Here is a 19103-nt window from a genome sequence, read left to right on the forward strand (position 1 = left end):
TGAAGATAGGGTCACTGTGCCAGTGGGATACATGTTAGTCGTCTTCAAGCATGCATGTCTACTTTTCAAAGGTTTGTTGGGATGGGGTTAGCTGCCTCAGGAACAGTGGCTAAGCTTGTCACGTCTTCTGTGTGGCTTTCTGTGTGACAGGGAGCAGATGGAGTCCGGGGACTAAAGGGCAGCAAAGGTGAGAAGGTGAGCTATCCTCAAGGCTAGCACTCTCCATGCACAAACACGTGCACATCCAAGCCGCCGTCTGGGTTGGTTGCCATCGCTGCTAGCATTCCAGGAGCTTCATTTTAATCTCATATTACTAATTTTTGTCTTCATTTTAATCTCATATTACTACTTTTTGTCTTTTTTTATTTTATTTTTACTTGATGCTACTAAAGTGACATTATTTATTCCAAGTTTATTTTCATAAAATAAACTCAACTTTTTCGTGTTAGAATATGATTTTTTTTCTGCTAAGATTTGACTTTATTCTCTTAAAATTAAAGCACTTTTTTTTCAATTTCTGCTGTTTTTAAAATAAAAGCATTTTGTTTTCTTGTAAATATTCTTATTGTGATATTATGACTTTATTCCCATAAGATGTTGACTTTATTCTCATGTCAATAGAATTTTTTTGATTGTCATAATAGTACAACTTTTTTGGAAATAATCTTTTTTCTTGAATACTTCAACCTTATGCTACTAAAGGGACATTATTCTCATAAATTTCTGACTTGTTCTCGTTAAATTCCAACGTTTTTTATAATATATATATAATATTTTCAATTTATTGGACTGGACGGCATGGCTGCTAACATTACGTTCGCCTGCAGGGGGAGGACGGGTTCCCCGGCGCCAAGGGTGAGATGGGAGGCAAAGGGGACATGGGAGACAACGGTGTCACAGGAGGGCGTGGGGAAGATGGACCCGAGGGACCCAAAGGACAGATGGGGCCTCAAGGAGAGGCCGGCCCCGTGGGCACTCCTGGGGAGAAGGTACAGAGTGAAAGGCTAAGAAAGTGACAGGAAAAAACTCTTGCTATTGCTAACTATTGCTGTTTTTCAGGGAAAACTGGGAGTGCCTGGACTACCGGGATATCCTGGACGACTGGGACCAAAAGTAAAAACATTTAATTGCTATAAAATATTTAGGATTTGTTGTTAATGGGATCTAATGAGAGGTCCTGTTTCAGGGTTCTGCTGGCTTCCCTGGTCCAGTGGGAGCACCTGGAGAGAAAGGCAAAAAAGTGAGTCCAAAACACTAACTTGATTTGAGTCTAGACGAATATTCCTGCTATTCCATTTTATGTGTCCTTACCCAGGGTCCTTTGGGACAAGCAGGAAGTGCGGGCCTGAGGGGTCCAAACGTGAGTGCTTTGCCCATTTAATCACTCCTGTTGAGATTATACAGTAAACGCGCATTCAAACTGTCCTTTCAGGGTGCACGTGGGGGCAGGGGGGCCCGGGGACCTACGGGGAAATCTGGTGAAAAGGTCAGCTGACCCACCTTGCGAGCTTTTGAAACTATAACTTCACTTACTTACTCTGTTTGTCCACAATTTGTCAGGGTACTTCTGGAAACGATGGACCCCCAGGATCACCAGGCGAGAGGGTAAGAATTTGGGGGAATTGATTACCTGGTTGGCGTATTGATTGATCGGAATATGTTGTGAAGGGACCACAAGGGCCGTTAGGCAGGAGTGGAGAGCCTGGACCCAAAGGAGCGACTGTGAGTTCCCATCTTGTGTGACTTGTTCATAGAAACGTGATCGCTTGGACCGTTCTTTAACCTGACCTGTGCAGGGCCCAGGCGGGAAAAACGGTCTTCCGGGACACCCGGGTCAAAGAGGAGAGGCGGTAAGTGGGGACAGATGATACCAGATGACCAAAGCCGTTTAGCGGAAGTGATAGCGAGGAAATGATGACTGCGGCCACGGCACGATACTCACCATCTTGTTTTTGAATAAAGGGGTTCCAAGGGAAGACTGGACCCCCAGGACCCTCGGGGGTGGTGGGCCCTCAGGTGAATGCAAAAACTCAGATCTGCACCACAACGTCTTTGTGGTGACTTTTGCTTGCTTTTACGTCAATGCTTATTTGTGTGTTCCAGGGTAAATCAGGTGAACCCGGCCCCACAGGGGACCGAGGCCACCCAGGGGCGCCAGGTGTACCCGGAGAGCACGGCTTGCCTGGATCAGCGGGCAAGGAAGGTGGAAAGGTGGGTTCTAAAATCTACTCACACAGAACGATCATCGCTTAGTAGTCTTATAAGGTCTCATCGGTCCTCAGGGTGATCCGGGTTCACCTGGAACATCGGGTAAGAACGGTCCCCCAGGCCTGAAAGGCTTCAGGGGGAGCAGAGGAGCTCCTGGAGTCATGGTAACCTCATTAATACACACAGCAAACAAACGACTAAACAATTGGAGTTGTGTCCTACATCACAGTTGTTTCATGTGTCACAGGGGCCTCCTGGTCTGAAAGGAGGTTCAGGACCTTCTGGAGCCCCAGGTGCCATTGTAAGTTCCACAATTCCCTCCAAATGAATACAGACCAACAAACACAATAGATTACCAGGACTTTGTGTTTGTAGGGACCAACCGGTGAGAGAGGTGCTCCTGGACCAGCTGGAGCCATTGGACAGCCGGGACGCTCCGGGGCCGTTGGAGGACCAGGACCTACGGGAGAGAAGGGCGAGCCGGTAATGGAAACAAACCTGTTTGTCGGAATACAACCTTGTTGCTACCAATGCTAATGCACTTGCATGAATTGCTGTGACATGTGCGTGTGTGTCTTTGTGTGGGTTCCAGGGGGACAAGGGTCCGATTGGACCTTCAGGCCAGGATGGAGAACAGGGACCAGCAGGCATGCTTGGAGGTACAGGCCCTCCAGGACCAGCAGGAGACGACGGCGATAAGGTCATTTGTCTGTTTTCTTCTTATTATAACAATAACAATAATTATAATAATAATAAAGTTATTGTTCCTTATATTAATTAATTATAATTAATTAATTATAAATAAATTAATTGGGAGTGATGGGCACAATTCCATAATAATAATAATAATAATAATAATAATAATAATAATTCATTCATTCATTTTCTACCGCTTTTTCCTCACGAGGGTCGCAGGGGGTGCTGGAGCCTAATAATAATAATAATAATAATAATAATTATTATTATTATTATTATTATTATTATTATTATTATTATTATTATTATTCAAATCAAATCAAATCAAATTTGAAAACTTTATTTGTATAGCACTTTTCCTGCAAAGACATGCAACACAAAGTGCTTTACAGAATTAAAACAATTACCACAATTAAAAGGAAAAAGACAAAGAAACAAAAGAAAGCCCCTCCTTCCCACCCTCCATACTAGACACACACACACACACACACCCACACACAATCGCACAATCACACAATCACACACAGTAGGGAGACATGGCATGGCACTGAGGATCAAGGAAACGCCACCTTTGGGGCCGTCCACACTGGGAGGAGCCGCAGGCCGTGCCATCAGGGAACCAGCACCCGGGCCCCCCGACTCCGACAGACAGGCGGACCCCCACATTAAAGGGAGGAACCCCCAGCTAGCCGGGTCGAAGGGACCCAAGGATGGCACCCCCTATTATTATTATGATTATTATTTAAGTGCTCTGAGAACACAGCATTTCGTCTATGTACTGTTTATAGGACAAAGGTGGGTCCTGATATTTTTTAGATTTTCAAGTGGGCCCTGAGTTGGTAAAGTTTGGGAACCCCTGTTCTCGGAAAACACACATGAAAGGACTGTGTGTCTATGTGTGTGTGTGTGTGTGTGTGTGTGTGCGTGTGTGCGTGCATGGGTGTATACATTGTATTATTTCCATTAAAAAAGTGTGTGTAATTGTGTGTGTGTGTCCACAGGGAGAGCAAGGAGGATCTGGTCAGAAAGGCAGTAAAGGAGACAAAGGGGAATCTGTGAGTGTATATTATGAGATGAGATGATGACATGATGAAATGATGTGTTGAGATAAGATGATGACATGATGAAATGAGATAAGATGATGGTATAGTGAGATGTGATGATATGATGTGAGATGTAGATATGAAATGACATGGCATGATGAGATGTTGAGATTGGATGATGAGATGAGATGGTAGGATGAAATCTTGAGATGAGATTATATATAATAAAATGAGATTTTGAGATGGGATGTTGGGGGGGGGGGCAGGGGGACTGCACTTTTTGGGGGAATTTTGCCCATCGTTGTTTTCCATGTTAGCTGCTACAATAACAATATGGCTGTAGCTTGGTTAATATACAAGTCACCTATGGAAATGGAACACCGTTTATTTTTTTTTAGTTTTTTTTTTTTTAGGGCTTTTAGGGCTAGGTATTTCCCATGACGTCCGTTGTTAGCTAGCTCATGGTTTCTCACTCTAGAATGCACAGAAAAGGGAAGGAAATATTAGTTTCACATATATATAATATATATTATTATTATTTTTTTATGTTTTATTTTTATTTTTTTTTATTTTTTTTATCTTTTGGGGGGTAATGATGGGCACAATTCCAAAAAAGTTCAGTTCCCCTTTAAGATAAGATAGGATGTTGAAAAGGTCAGGAGTGTTTTTTTTTTCCCCCACAGGGCCCTCCAGGCCCCACTGGCACTCAGGGGCCCATCGGACAGCCGGGACTTCCTGTGAGTCAGATTGTTTTTCTCCTCTTCTTCACATGTACAGCCATCAAGCAGCATATCATGCATTGTCTTCAGTGAAGATCAAATTTTTTGTTGAGATGTTCCAATGAAAAAAATGGCAATAAAGTACAAAATGAGGTCACAGTTCATTTTGGCTCCACAGAATAAGAGCCAAGTGTTTTGTGAAGCCAAATGTCCTTTCAATGAGGATAAAAGAAGCATAATGTGTGGTGTGTATGTGCGTATTTTAGGGTGTGGATGGAGTGGTAGGACCCCGGGGCCAGCAGGGCATGTATGGCCCCAAAGGAGACGAAGGACTCCGCGGTTTCAAGGGTTTGGCAGGGCCGATAGGTTTACAGGTGAGATGTGAAGAAAGGTGTCAGGTAAGATGTGACCGTCTAATCCTTGATGTGTCGTCCACCCCAAGGGCATGCCCGGCCTCCCAGGGGAAAAGGGCGAGAGTGGACATGTTGGACTGATGGTGAGCTGGCATCCATCTTCTATCATTTTGCACATCAGCTGATGGTGTCTGGTTTCAGGGTCCACCTGGGCAGCAAGGGCCCAACGGTGCTCAAGGGCCAATTGGGGGGCAGGTACGTCCTGTAGTACATCTTTATTCGAGCCGCTGCTCCGCATTCTGAAGCCTTTTGTGTCGCACAGGGTCCGACGGGTCGACCGGGCATGGTGGGCCAGCCGGGTGTTGTTGGAGAAAAGGTAACATGGTGGCATCTTCCACACCGAAGTCCTCCAAGCACGCCTTGCTTCGGGGTCTTCTCCAAAGTTGGAAGCATAGGAAGAACTCTAGATGGAGGCGCTCATTCATTCATGAAGAGTTTTTATTTCTTCTCCTAGGGGGAGGACGGTGAGGCAGGTGATCCTGGTCCAGTCGGTCTTTCGGGAAAAATGGTGAGTTTGCACCCAATCAGTAAAAAAAAAAAAAACGCCTCCCGACTTCTTTGATGCCATCTTTTTCTTCGTTGCTGCTTCAGGGAGAGATGGGTGACCAAGGGGAGAAGGGAGACACCGGTCTTCCAGGAGCAGCTGGTCCGCCAGGTGCCCGGGGCACCCCAGGGGAGGACGGCGCCAAGGGCAACGCTGTAAACTCTGCCAGAAAGCATCATGTTTTAGTAATGTAGTCACGTTGCCATCTTACAGCAACTGGGTCTTTGCCGCAGGGCCCCATTGGCGTCACCGGGGACATTGGACAACAAGGAGAAACTGGACCCAATGTGAGTCTACCGTGTCTTTTTACTTGCTCCTAACCAATGACTGCCATCCTCAGAATAGCTGATCACATTATATTGGACATTTCCCATTACCTGATACCGATACTGGATCATATCGGCCCCATCTCTAAACTTATTGTTGATGAGCTATGACGGGGGTGTCAGGGGTGAGGGACACGGTGGAAAACTCAAGGCTTTGCCACTTTGCTATTTTGTAAGATATGCTAAGAAGTTCTACTGTGTATACTTCAAGAAACAAGTGCATCTCAGGTTTGTATTGTTAATAATTATATTATTTATTTATTAATATAAACTTCACTCTTTGCACTTTTTTGTAATTTTCAAAACATTTCACCTTTTTTCTTAAATAATAACACTGGGGAACACTCAAAATGTTGCATTTAAAGTAAGACTTGTTTTTAGTCAATTTAAGTGTGCTGAGTTCAAATCTGAAGTTAGTTTTTTTCTGCAAGCTACAGATTTTATGCAATCTTTAATTTTTATTAAAAATAGAAAAAAATCGAGCATTATTATAGGATATTGCAATGTCAGCCACAAATCAGTATATTTAACAAGGCAAAAGAAACAGAACATTAAAATGTGATTTTAGATTAAAGTACACCATTGTTAGAAGTGCCATATGTTTTTCTGGAAGCGTTTCTCAGAAAACAGTCTTTATCGCAACGTGAGATAAGCATAATTTACAACGTTCTTCAGATAAGAGTCAATCACAGCTAATAACGCTTATCACTTTCTGTCAGTACAGTATTTTAGTCAGGCAGGAATTTGCGTTTGTAACTTTTGCGTTTGTACACTTCATCTGGGCAATCTCGTTTAATACTCCAGCAGTAGTCGGCCATCATACTTTTGTCCCAGCGACCTTGGTAGCGTTCTTCCATGATCTTTAGGTCTTGGTGGAACCGCTCTCCTTGTTCGTCACTCACAGCCCCCAGGTTTTCAGGGAACTGGTCAAGGTGGCTGTTCAAGAAATGGAGCTTGATGCTCATGTTGCACCTGAGAGCACGAAAAGCGAGGAGCATTCTGTTCATAAGTTCATTGTAGTTCTCTGCCTTGTTGTTTCCAAGGAAGTTCTAAGCGACTGCCACAAAGGATAACCATGCTGCCCTCTCCAAGGCGGTCATCTTGGCAACAAACTGATCATCACGAATGACGGTTCGAATCTGTGGGCCATCAAACACACCCGCTTTGATCTTCTCGAACGACAACCCTGTTATAGCTTTGAATATGTGTTGGAAACATTCACCTTCGGTATCCAGTGCCTTGACAAATTGTTTCATCAAACCTAGTTTGATGTGCAGAGGAGGAAAGATGATCCTATCTCTGTCAACAATTGGGTCATGTGTGATATTTGGCATGCCTGCTTCAAGGGTTTCACGAACAGGCCAGTCCTTCTGGACCCAGTGTCTGTCTCGTGCTCGACTGTCCCACATGCAGAGGAAACATGGAAACTTGGTGAAACCTTTCTGTTGACCAAGAAGGAAGTTTACCATTTTCAAGTCTACACAAATGATCCAGTTGTGCTCACGATATTTTAAGAATTCCATGACCATTCTGATGTCATCATAGTCTTCCCGCAGATGAACTGAATGACCTACAGGCACTGCCCTGTAAACATTGCCATTATGCAAAAGAACACACTTGAGACTGCGTTTAGAACTGTCTATAAAGAGCCGCCATTCAGTTGGATCACAGTGAGGAACACCCAGTTCTTTGAGAAGACCTGGGATATCATGGCAGTAAACAAACTGTCTGTCTTCAGAAAAGAAGGTCACAAAAAGCTGGTCGCGCTTTCTGTAATATGACACTTTAACTGTGTGATCAACAAGATTTTTGCCTTGTAATCTTGATGCCAAAAGCTCAGCTGCTTTCTTTGAAAGACCTAAATCCCGAACGAAGTCATTCAGTTCAGTTTGGTGAAGAGGCTTGGGGACTGGGGGAGATTCAGTCTCTGAAGAACATTCCTCGGATTGTTCCCACTCAGTTTCTGGCAATTCATTGTCACAACTGTCTTCCTCGTTCGTATCATGTCCAATGTCTTTATCGTTTAATGAAGGCAAACCTTTGAAAACTGGAACAGGAATGGAATCTATGTATATAATCTCAAAACGCATAGATTTGGGTTACGTAAGTTCATATATTTAGACTATTTCATCTATCTCAAATTGCATGAAAACTAGAGCTTATGGAGAAAAACTAATTTCAGATTTGAAATCAGCACCTAAAAATCATTCAGAATCAGTTAAAAAATCCAATGCAACAGAAAGTTGAAAAAATATTGTTCCCCAGTGTAATTGTATATATTGTATATACGTATATTATAACTTTTCCCCAACCTAATTTAATTTCATTTGTTTTATTATTTTTTTAAACCCTTTTTTCTCTTAATATTTTGAGTCAATTATTTTGAAATTATTAAATTCAATTAAATTTTAATTTAAATGAATTTAATTAATTTAATAATTTAATTTAATAATTTTGTTGAATGAAATTTAAATTAAATTTTCATTTAATTTTAATAAAATTTAAAATAATTTAAATTAAATTTAATTTAATCATTTCAAAATAATTGACTCAAAATATTAAGAGAAAAAAAGGATTTAAAAAAAAACAAATGAAATTAAATTAGGTTGGGGAAAAGTTATAATATACGGAAAATAATTTAATTTTAAATTAAATGTAATTTATTTTGATTTGATTTAATTTGATTTGATTTTTAATAAAATGATTAAGAAAAAAAAATAATAAAAAAAAAAAAATTTTTATTTTCCTTTTGTAAATTTTCTTCCCATAAAAGGGACCTATGATGCTTCTTCCACTTTTCTGACCTACAAATGTAGTTAGAAAGTTGTGTTCTGGTGTTAAACCATGCCAAAGGTTCAGATACTGAGGTTTGCGCATTTGAAAGTGAGCGCTGAAAGAAGTTTGGGATGGCTCGAAACGCTCGGTTTCAGAGGGCATTGTAAAACTATACATTTGTGATGTCACAGAAGGGCGGGCTTCCTTATATGGGCGCGTGCTTTAGGCAAGATACGGTCTCTGCAGTTCGGACACGGTCGTGTTATGAGATGTCCATGCATCTTTTGTCTTTCAGGGTGTGGACGGTCTTCCCGGGTCTAAAGGAGACATGGGAGATCCGGGCAAATCTGTGAGTGAATCACACGCAACATCCTGTCACACCTAGAACACTGTTAAAGACCCGCCTGGTTGTCACTTCACAGGGACCGCCAGGCGCTACGGGAGAACCCGGACCACCTGGACCTCCAGGGCGAAGGGTACGTTTTAACTTATGACTTGCTTATGCTAGGGTGTTCTTTGTCGTATTCGTTTATATCACTGTTCTGTTTCTTCCCCAGGGGCATCTGGGCAAAGCAGGGAAGGAAGGAAAGGACGGCCTGAAAGGAGTCAAGGTGAGCAAAACAAACCACTCCGATCCCCCAACTTTGATCCCCAAAGTTCGCATCCTCTTAAAGTCTTCCTGTTTTGTGTTGATGTCAGGGTGCCGCTGGATTGGAGGGTCCCATCGGGAAAACAGGGCCAGTCGGTCGTCAGGGGCACTCTGGAAAGCCTGGTCCTCAGGGTCTTAGAGGGATTCCGGGTCCTGCTGTAAGTCAGCTGAGGAAGAGGAACCATAGTTGTGCTGGTGGAGAAGTCATTTATGTGTCTTTCTACTTTTTCAGGGTGAGCAGGGCTTACATGGACCACCTGGTCAGACGGGACCACCAGGTCCAATGGTAAGATTGCTTGGATAGATAGGGTCCTTTGTCCAAGAACTGAAGAGAATCAATGGATTGTCACACTCAGGGTCCACCGGGACTAGCAGGACTAAAGGGTGACCACGGCAAAAAGGGGGACAAGGTGGGTTCACCGTGAACAGAAACAGTCAATGTGAACTCAACACGACTTATGTGACTCCTACAGGGTCATGGTGGCCTCATAGGTTTGATCGGACCACCTGGGGACATTGGGGAGAAGGGCGACCGAGGACTGCCGGGGAACCAAGGAGTGCTGGGTTCAAAGGGGGAGGAGGTGCAGAAAAAACACCACCACAACGACTTCCTTGTTAGTGATTGACTTTGCTGGTTTTTTGTCTTTCATGGTAGGGTCCTGTGGGGCCCCCAGGTCCTCCCGGTCCCCCTGGTCCAACAGGTCTATCTGTGAGTACAGTGAACAATCCAGATGTTGCTTCTGTGCAGAACTCTGCGACACCATTCAGCCTTTATCTTTGTCCTGTAGGGTCCTATTGGCATAAAGGGTTCCAAAGGAAATCCAGTAAGTCTTTGTTGGACAAAAAGACCCCAGGACTGACCTGATTGATGATGATTGATGAATGATGACTCATTCTGTGTGTGTGAACGTAGGGTCCAACAGGTTCCATAGGGGACAGTGGACCTGCAGGACCTCCAGGACCTCCGGTGAGTTCTGTTTCACCATCCACACTGGACTTTTTCGCACCTTTACATGATCTCTTTCATCAGGGCTTGCCCGCGGTCGGCATGGCCCCGATGTTGGAGCGGGGACGGCGCAGGAGAACCCATGTCTTGGACGGCGCCACGCTGGAGGGAGAGGAGGATGAGCTGGTGGATGGTGGGCAGGAGGAGTGGATTCAGGGGGATCAGGCGGAGCCAGCCATGAATGATGAGGAGGATGAGAAGGAGGGAAAGGGGGTGGATGAGCTCTTTGCCTCGCTGTCCTCCATGAAAGTGGAGGTGGAGGGTCTGCGCACACCGCAGGGGACCTACCACAGCCCTGCACGCTCCTGCAAGGAGCTCTGGCTCCTCAATCCAGAACTTACCAATGGTATATCACTCTACCTGCTCATCTGTTCATTGCATTAGCCTTTTTTAGACCAAGAAGTACAGTCAGTACCAGTACAGCACAGAAGTACATCACGACTCTGGAACCAGTTCAGGGTGATGGACGGATGGATCCATCCATCCATCAATCCTCTATCCATCTATTTATTTATTTATTCATTCATTTTCTACCGCTTTTCCTCACAAGGGTTGCAGGGGTCCCAGCTGTCGCTGTTTACCACCTTCAAACATGATTAGAGCCCTCTAGACATGAAATAACACCCCTATATTTATATTAATTCATACATTTTCTACCGTTTATCCTCACAAGGGTCGCGGGGGGTGCTGGAGCCTATCCCAGCTGTCGCAGTTTACCACCTTCAAAAATGATTAGAGCCCTCTGGACATGAAATAACACCCCTATATTTATATTAATTCATTCATTTTCTACCGTTTATCCTCACAAGGGTCGCGGGGGTGCTGGAGCCTATCCCAGCTGTCGCAGTTTACCACCTTCAAACATGATTAGAGCCCTCTAGACATGAAATAACACCCCTATAGTTATATTCATTCATTCATTTTCTACCGCTTTTCCTCACAAGGGTCGCTGCTGGAGCCGATCCCAGCTGTCGAGAGGCGAGGTACACCCTGGACTGTGGCCAGCCAATCACAGGGCACATATAGACAAACAACCATTCACATTCACATCCATACCTATGGACAATTTGGAGTCGCCAATTAACCTAGCATGTTTTTGGAATGTGGGAGGAAACCGGAGTACCCGGATAAAAACCCACACAGAACATGGAAAAACATGGATGGCTGAGGATGGAATTGAACCCCGGTCTCCTAGCTGTGAGGTCTGCATGCTAACCACTTGACCGCCGTGCAGCCCTTATTTATTTATGTATTTAGTTATTTATTTCGGCTTATCCGGGTGACAGGGACAGCAGTCTCAGTCGGGAAAGCCCAGACTTCCCAGTCTCTGACCACATAATCCCTCCAGCGACCCAGTGTCCTGGGTCTTCTGCCCTGGGGCCTTCCCCCGACTGGGCATGCCCGGAACACCTCACCAGGACACCACTTTTACTGGCTCCTCTCCATTTGAAGGACCAGTCCTGGATGACTGAGTGTCCGCAATGTCGTTCTTTCGGTTATGACCCAAAGCTCACGACCATAGGTGAGGGTGGGAATATTGTCATGCCAGCAACCGTTATTCCGGACACGAACCAGGGTGGGAGAAACGGGCGTGCTTAGCATTCATGCATGCAGAAGGGGACCCAAGGTTGGTGGGACGGCTTCATTCCCTGTTCCTACATAACAGCCAGCACACTCATTGGGTTTTGGTGAACCAAACGAGTCTTCATGGTTTAGCGTCCTGCTCTGACTGTCTGCCCCTTAGGTGAGTATTGGATCGACCCCAACCAGGGCTGCCATCGCGACTCCTTCAAGGTGTTTTGCAACTTCACAGCTCAGGGCGAGACGTGTTTGTACCCTGATAAGAAGTTCCAGTCGGTCAGTGCACATGCTAACAGGACCACGTTACAATTGAATGATGCTGATTGGCTGCGTCTGTTGACCATTAGGTGAAGCTGGCTGCCTGGAAAGGGGAGCAGCCTGGCACCTGGTACAGTACATTTAGGAAAGGAAAGGAGGTAGGCCGTTTTCGTTCTTTTTTGTTGTTTGTGTTGCCCCCTTGGAATATGACGCGTTGGTCCTCCAGTTTTCCTACTCCGGATCAGACGGCGTTCCCATCCACGTCGTCCAGCTGAATTTCCTGAAGCTGGTCAGCGTCACGGCCAAGCAGACCTTCACCTATCACTGCCTCAACTCGGCCGCCTGGCTTCACGGCGCCACTAGCGGATACGAGCTGGCGCTGCGCTTCCGAGGTAACGGCGGCGAGGAGCTAACGCATGAGAGCGCGCATTACATCAGAGCGCTGTACGACGGCTGTCAGGTGAGCGGCTCAATCAATTTTTTTGACAATTTGCTTAACCGGAGAGTTTGAACTAAATGGAACACGGTTGTTAGTTGGTGCTATGACAGTATTAGGTTTCAGGTTCAATCTCTGCATCTCTGCCGCAGACTCGCTCGGGACAGGAGAGGACGGTGCTGGAGATTGACGCCCCCGTGTCCCACACGCTCCCCATCACGGATGTGGCGGTGGCCGATTTCGGGAACGGAGGCCAAAAATTTGGCTTCCAGGTGGGGCCGGTCTGTTATGGCGGTTAATCGGCCACTGGAAGGAGGAGCGGTGTCATACGAAAGAGCAAAATGGACTCTTTTTTTTTTTTTTTTTTTAATGTGCAGGGAAAAACAAACTACTTGCCTCATATTTAAGCATATTGATTTGTTTCTGTTGTTCACACACTGCATGCCCGTCACTCAAGTCGCCACGTAAACGCCTCGGAACACTTGAATGAGCTCAATACCCCCACCTCAGTTATTATTAGCTATGTTGTTGGACTAGTCAGATTTGTGATACATCTTCACGACTATAAGGTACTCCGTCAGTCAAACAATGTGTCACAAATATAAGCGACATTTAGTATTTATAATGGCGCTATTATTAGAGCGGGCTTTGTTTAGTAGGTGTGTTATGACGCCATGAGAAGAAGAGCAGTAATGCGGCAATGTTTACATCAACAAAGAGACAAATTAAAGCTACACAAGCTGAAATAAGTCACATACAATCAAAAGCGTGCTTGTGTCATAAATGTCAGAAGATGGTGGAAGAAGACACTTTTTAATAACGCTGCTGTCTAACATAATACTACATTTCTCAATCCACACAGGATATAATCATAGTTGCACATTACTTACAGACACATAGCATTTATTATGCGGTATTCTCCATATCATTTAATTTGTGTGCCTATGTAACTGTGTCACAAATTTAGTGAATTATTGTAGGCAGTAAAAAAAAAAACAGCAACCCACTTTAATGTAAAGGCAGCACATGTTTAATGGTAGACATCAATTATATAGATATATACTGTTTCTATGTGTGTATATATATATATATATATATATTAGGGCTGTCAATTGATTGAAATATTTGATGAATATATAGTTAACTCAGAATTAATTGCATTTAATCGCAGATAGAAATACATTTTTATCTATAATAAGTCGGGGTCTTTGTGGTAAATGAGTCGATGTGCAATTACAACGATAATTACATCAAATTTTACGTAATGGGGGATCATTTTCGGCACTATGGGCCATTATTTAAAACAATACAATCAGAAAGCATATTTTTGTATTCCTATTTTTCTTTATTATTGGCATATTAGCTCATAAATTCGCCCCAAAATGTTCAGCAAATACAAAATGTGAGCGAGTGAGACCTCTCACACTGACACAGATAGTGTTAGCTCAAAATAAGATTAGTTTATTTATGATGCTGGTTTTTAATTCTAAATGTTTGTGAGTAACAAAAACCCAATTTAGGAACATTCAGAAAGGATTTTTATTAAAGATTTGCCTCAATTCACCTTTCATTCATAAAATGTACAAATGAAAATACCTAAAACACATGGCAACAGTCATAAAACATTTCATCCAAATTGCAAACTCAATGTCATTTTATTTCTCAATGTATTAAAATACATAGAAATCAATCATTATATTACAGTAATTATTTTTTAAATAAAATACCGTAACAATTAATAAGAAATCCCACAGTTTTTGAATGTTTGATGCGAGCTGCGATTTGTCCTACTTTGTTTGACGGTCGTTGAACGCACCATTTACAGTTCTCCGATGCCCAGAGGGTTGTACGGGTGTATTTGGATGTATTTTCCCCCTTTTTCTTTCACTTCATATTTGCTCCCAAATGCTGATACTATGTGGGAATGCATAAAGGTAAGATTTGATAACTTTGAGTGCTAATGTGCATTATTGTGGCACACAACCTCTCTGAAAAACAAAGTACACCAAGCGGAATATGGTGGCTCTGTATTCATTTAGTGCCTTTTATTTAATGTTGTTCCTGCCATAGTTTTATACAATATATCATAAATAGGATTAATCACATCGCGATAATGTACGTATGTTTTAACCAGATGTTGAAAATGTTCCCCTAGCTAGTTCCATGCTAAATGTGCTAATGCTAGCACAACACTGGACTTCCGCCACGGCTCGAACTCCAACTTTAGCTGGTAGTTCAATGTCAAAATCAACAAAGATGTAAAAAATTAATAAAAAAACAAACCACTAGTTAGTTGGGCCGCTCTTATACCAAGGTATCACTGTTTAGGACAATAAAAACTATACCTGCACTGCTCCAGTGCATGTAATCCATCATGTCCCACTTTATTTTTGTGTCCACACGGGGGCAGTGTTTCGCCAGTCAGAGACGACCCTTTGCTGCAAAACACACACACACAGCAGAATAACAGAGCAGCAGCTGATCAATTCACATCATCGTGCTCTCTGGCGTGCATTAATCGATATGCGAGGACAGAGGGAAGGACAGGAAGAGAAAGGAGGCGGACGGGACAAACGGAGCTAGGATATTAGCATTAGAGAGATAAGACAAGGAAAAGAGGGCACGTTGTCTTTTTGACGTCACATCTCAGGTTGACGGGGACGGTTTGGGAGGAGGAGAGCGAGGGATGGGCCGGTGTGTCTGAGAGAGGGAGAACACATGAGAGCATCTTCGCATCCTCCTCCTGCCAGACACGGGACGCGCATCCTGCTCGGTAGGGGCCGGGGGGGGCGGGACCACCTTCACGTGAGGATTTAGCAGATCTTCCCGGAAAGTGGCATATTAGATGTGAAATAGCTCAGAGATCCTTGTGTGTGAAGATGAGCGTGCCCATGTTAAAGATCGGCGCCGTGCTCAGCACCATGGCCATGGTCACCAACTGGATGTCCCAGACGCTGCCTTCACTGGTCGGACTCAATGGAACCATCATCTCCCCTGAGGGCACGCGCGAGCGCATCGTCAGTGTACGTAGGACGCACGCGCGCACACACACACACAAGCTCATTATTTTGCAGTATTATATCAATTGAAGTTGTCACGTGTGCCAATGGCAGGAAGTGATTCTTTTATAGCAACCGCAATTCTTCCTATTGTTAGCATACAGTATATTGTATTAGGTCATTTCAGGCTGTGCAGGTGTACCTAATGAGGTGGCCAAGGAGAGTATTTGCAGCAAAGTGGAGTAACATTCTTCAAAAATTACCCCCCCCACACTCCCCCTATCAACTACTGTATTGTGGATTAGAGATGTTTTTATTTGCACCAAAATCGATTATCGTAGCAACGACAAACACATACAGTGTACATACATTTCCCTTCTGCTCATATTTGGGCTTAACTTCCTGTTCTGGAGAGGCGGAGTGCTGCTGCTCCCAGGTCAGCAAAGTCACACGCCCAAGATTGTCCGAGCTCTCGCTCTCTCTCTCACACACACACACACACACAAAGGACAGTAGTTGTCAGAGGGCTAGTTTTGATAGCAACCGGTGTTTGTTGTTATTATTATTATTGTCTATTGCTATAAATAAACCTGACTCGACTTGTTGTGTTGTGTGTAATTTTTCCAAAACAACTCCCAAATTAAGTTAATTTTTTAATTTTTTTTTAAACTTTCAAGGGACACAGAATATTGTGATTTATGGCTATATCAACATGGAAGCTACCAAAAGAAAGAGTATAGTACATTTCCTGTTGTATGATGGCGAGCTGCTAGCAATAGTCATGCACGGTTGTAATGAATCTTGGGTTCATAGACGACTTCCTGTGTTGCCGCGTCGCTTTTACGTTGCTAGTTAGTCACACCTGCTGATTGGAGTTACGAGTCTCGTCTCTGCATCATGGGGTTCGAGGCCACCCTGCCCTCGAGTGACGTTTACTTCGTCAAAAGGGTTGGCTGACAAAAGGAGGGTAGTTTACTTCTTGACCTCTCAATGAGGCTATCACATTATCCATGGATGATCAAGGTTTGGAGAGCAGGAAAAAAATGGGAAGGAGGGCTAGCATTGGCTCTGCCCACCGGCTAGACCAGGGGTTGGCAACCTTTACTATGGATAGAGCCATTTTACCCCCTTGCCCACTGAAGAAAAATAGCCTGGATAGCCGCAAAACATAGTATGTTTAAAACAACATTGGAGGGAATTTGGGGTATCAAAGTAGTTCAGATAAGAAAAAACGAGTTGGAGTACTCTTGCTAGTATTGGTGATGAAATTACATAAATGTATGTGTAAACTACTGCAAACTTACCTGATTTTTAAGTTCCCATGGAATGATCTTTAATTTATTTTTTAGAATTGTCAAATATTACTTATTTTCCCTCATGTTTACCTGTGTGAGAGAGAACTGAATAGCATCCTGTCTGCTCATCATTGTGCTCATCCAATCACCAGTCAGAAGTCAAGATGCATTCATGGTCTCACACAAAGTTGGATTTTTTAAAACTATACTATATAACTAAATAATATTCAAGCATTGCAAAAGGGAGCCACAACAAAGAGGCTGAAGAGCCACATGCGGCTCTTGAGCCGCGGGTTGCTGACCCCTGGGTTTTTCTTATGAACATTATTTTCAACACTGTAATTTCCGTCATGTTTTACGTTGAAATGTCAGCCAAAATAAATGAAATCAAATCCATTGGGTCATGTTAGTGGAAGTTGTGCTGCGCTGCTGGCCGGGATTTCAGACTAGCTTTCTCTGAACGCCACAAGAGGCGCATTAGCGGCATTTGGGCATGAGTGAGAGCTTATTTTAGCCGTGAGAGATTCCCAGTGCACGCGTGAGAGCCATGCTGACAATGCAGCTCTGCAACCAGGAGCACAATTAGGCTCAAACATTTTTAATTCCCAGCCCAAAATCCTAAACATTGTTCCATGATGTTCTGTTATTGTGTGCAGGGTTTCTACCCAGACTCAGATGAGGCGTGGCAAGTCTACAGCACCGCCTCCGACCCAGACGGCAGGTGCGTCTGCGCCGTGGTCGCCCCCGCGAGAAACCTCTGCAAACGAGATCCTCGCAGTCGGCAACTGCACCTGCTGACCCAACAGGTGAGTGCTTCAGAACTCTTTAATACAATTGAACATCCTGAGTGGAAGGCTGTCTCAGTGGGTGCGCTCACCTGACCCTGATCAGCCTCAGTGGCTGCCAAGTGGAAGAGGAGGGACTAACTTGAGAAGTGGAGAAAAAGACGAGGAAGCGGCTAAATATTACAAGCGTCAACGAAACGTGGATTTGGACAGCACACAAAATTTGAGACACAGTGGACTCCACACAGGAGTCATTTATGACAACCACTCATGGAACAAATCAGAGCTGGGCCGGGGGAAATGACCCTGATTACATCATGGGCCTGACAGCTCGGAGACCCGAGTTGAATTCCACCCTGGAGTTTGCATGTTCTCCCCGTGCATGCGTGGGTTTTCTCCGGGTACTCCGGTTTCCTCCCACATTCCAAAAACATGCTAGGTTAATTGGCGACTCCAAATTGTCCATAGGTATGAATGTGAGTGTGAATGGTTGTTTGTCTATATGTGCCCTGTGATTGGCTGGCCACCAGTCCAGCGTGTACCCCGCCTCTCGCCCGAAGACAGCTGGGATAGGCTCCAGCATTCTCGCGACCCTTGTGAGGAAAAGCCGTAGAAAATGAATGAATGATTACATAATTTTACGCCAGCAACAAGCTTCAGAACCATGGAGAGCTACTATGTCATTCCCAAGGCCATCAAAGGGACGGATGTCCAGCCTTCTGAGGAGGGCCCGCCTTCTCCAGCTCTCATAGGCCGTGCTCGAGGTGCCAGAAGAACACCTCTATAATTTTTTTCTATAATTTTTCATGAATTTTTCATCTGATGGAATTTGATGTTCTGATCTTCCAGGTTTGATGTTTTATGGAATGATGGTATGAAATCATTCTACCCGCCATTGTGTACAATACTTGCAATGACCTTGTGTACGACTGTGTACGAGGTGTTCTATTGGCTGGGGTAGGCTCCAGCAGCGCCCCTTGGCTTTCAGAAGAGGACGTTGACGGCACAATAATGATGATGATGATGATGATGAAGAACCATGTCTGCCATGCAGGTCCACAACTTGAGTCAGTCCATGGAGGGACTCCACCTGCGGACTTCCAGAGACCTGCGGCACTTCCGAGAGTCTGAGCCGCTCCTCAGGGGGGTGGATGGACGTCTGCATACGTATGTGGGCACCCCCCGCACGCTGACATCCAAGGGTCTGCAGGTACGTGCACGCACACACGCACGCACGCATCAGAGGCAGCTGATGTTGGCGGCATACGTTGATTTCACGCATGCCATGCGACACGTGACATCTTTTGTGGAGGGGGACGGAAACGTGTTTAGATCGGGCGGGCCTGCTGGCGCCTGCATCACTGCACTAA

General features: G+C 44.4%; 1 protein-coding gene across 4 annotated transcripts in view; it reads left to right on the forward strand.

The window, feature by feature from the left end:
* The window catches only part of LOC131138728 (noelin-2-like), a 69301-nt gene that overhangs the window by 31100 nt on the left and 19098 nt on the right, over positions 1 to 19103 (forward strand). For 2 of the 4 annotated variants that reach the window (XM_058087936.1, XM_058087928.1), the window contains exons 1-3: positions 15145 to 15677; positions 17605 to 17754; positions 18788 to 18943. In XM_058087936.1, the coding sequence (XP_057943919.1) occupies positions 15534 to 15677; positions 17605 to 17754; positions 18788 to 18943 (450 nt within the window). In that variant the 5' untranslated portion in view covers positions 15145 to 15533. Of the gene's footprint in view, positions 1 to 150; positions 196 to 827; positions 990 to 1059; positions 1114 to 1186; positions 1241 to 1315; positions 1361 to 1432; positions 1487 to 1560; positions 1606 to 1668; positions 1723 to 1796; positions 1851 to 1962; positions 2017 to 2103; positions 2212 to 2282; positions 2373 to 2455; positions 2510 to 2583; positions 2692 to 2800; positions 2909 to 3905; positions 3960 to 4630; positions 4685 to 4932; positions 5041 to 5108; positions 5163 to 5220; positions 5275 to 5341; positions 5396 to 5533; positions 5588 to 5670; positions 5779 to 5856; positions 5911 to 9019; positions 9074 to 9146; positions 9201 to 9281; positions 9336 to 9423; positions 9532 to 9605; positions 9660 to 9729; positions 9784 to 9846; positions 9955 to 10028; positions 10083 to 10161; positions 10198 to 10286; positions 10341 to 10403; positions 10726 to 12123; positions 12237 to 12307; positions 12377 to 12444; positions 12679 to 12806; positions 14589 to 15144; positions 15678 to 17604; positions 17755 to 18787; positions 18944 to 19103 lie in introns of those variants that run through there. The other 2 variants (XM_058087921.1, XM_058087945.1) reach the window with 2 other exon arrangements.

The sequence above is a fragment of the Doryrhamphus excisus genome, chromosome 1 (genome assembly GCF_030265055.1).
Source record: "Doryrhamphus excisus isolate RoL2022-K1 chromosome 1, RoL_Dexc_1.0, whole genome shotgun sequence".
In the NCBI taxonomy this organism is placed as follows: domain Eukaryota; kingdom Metazoa; phylum Chordata; class Actinopteri; order Syngnathiformes; family Syngnathidae; genus Doryrhamphus; species Doryrhamphus excisus.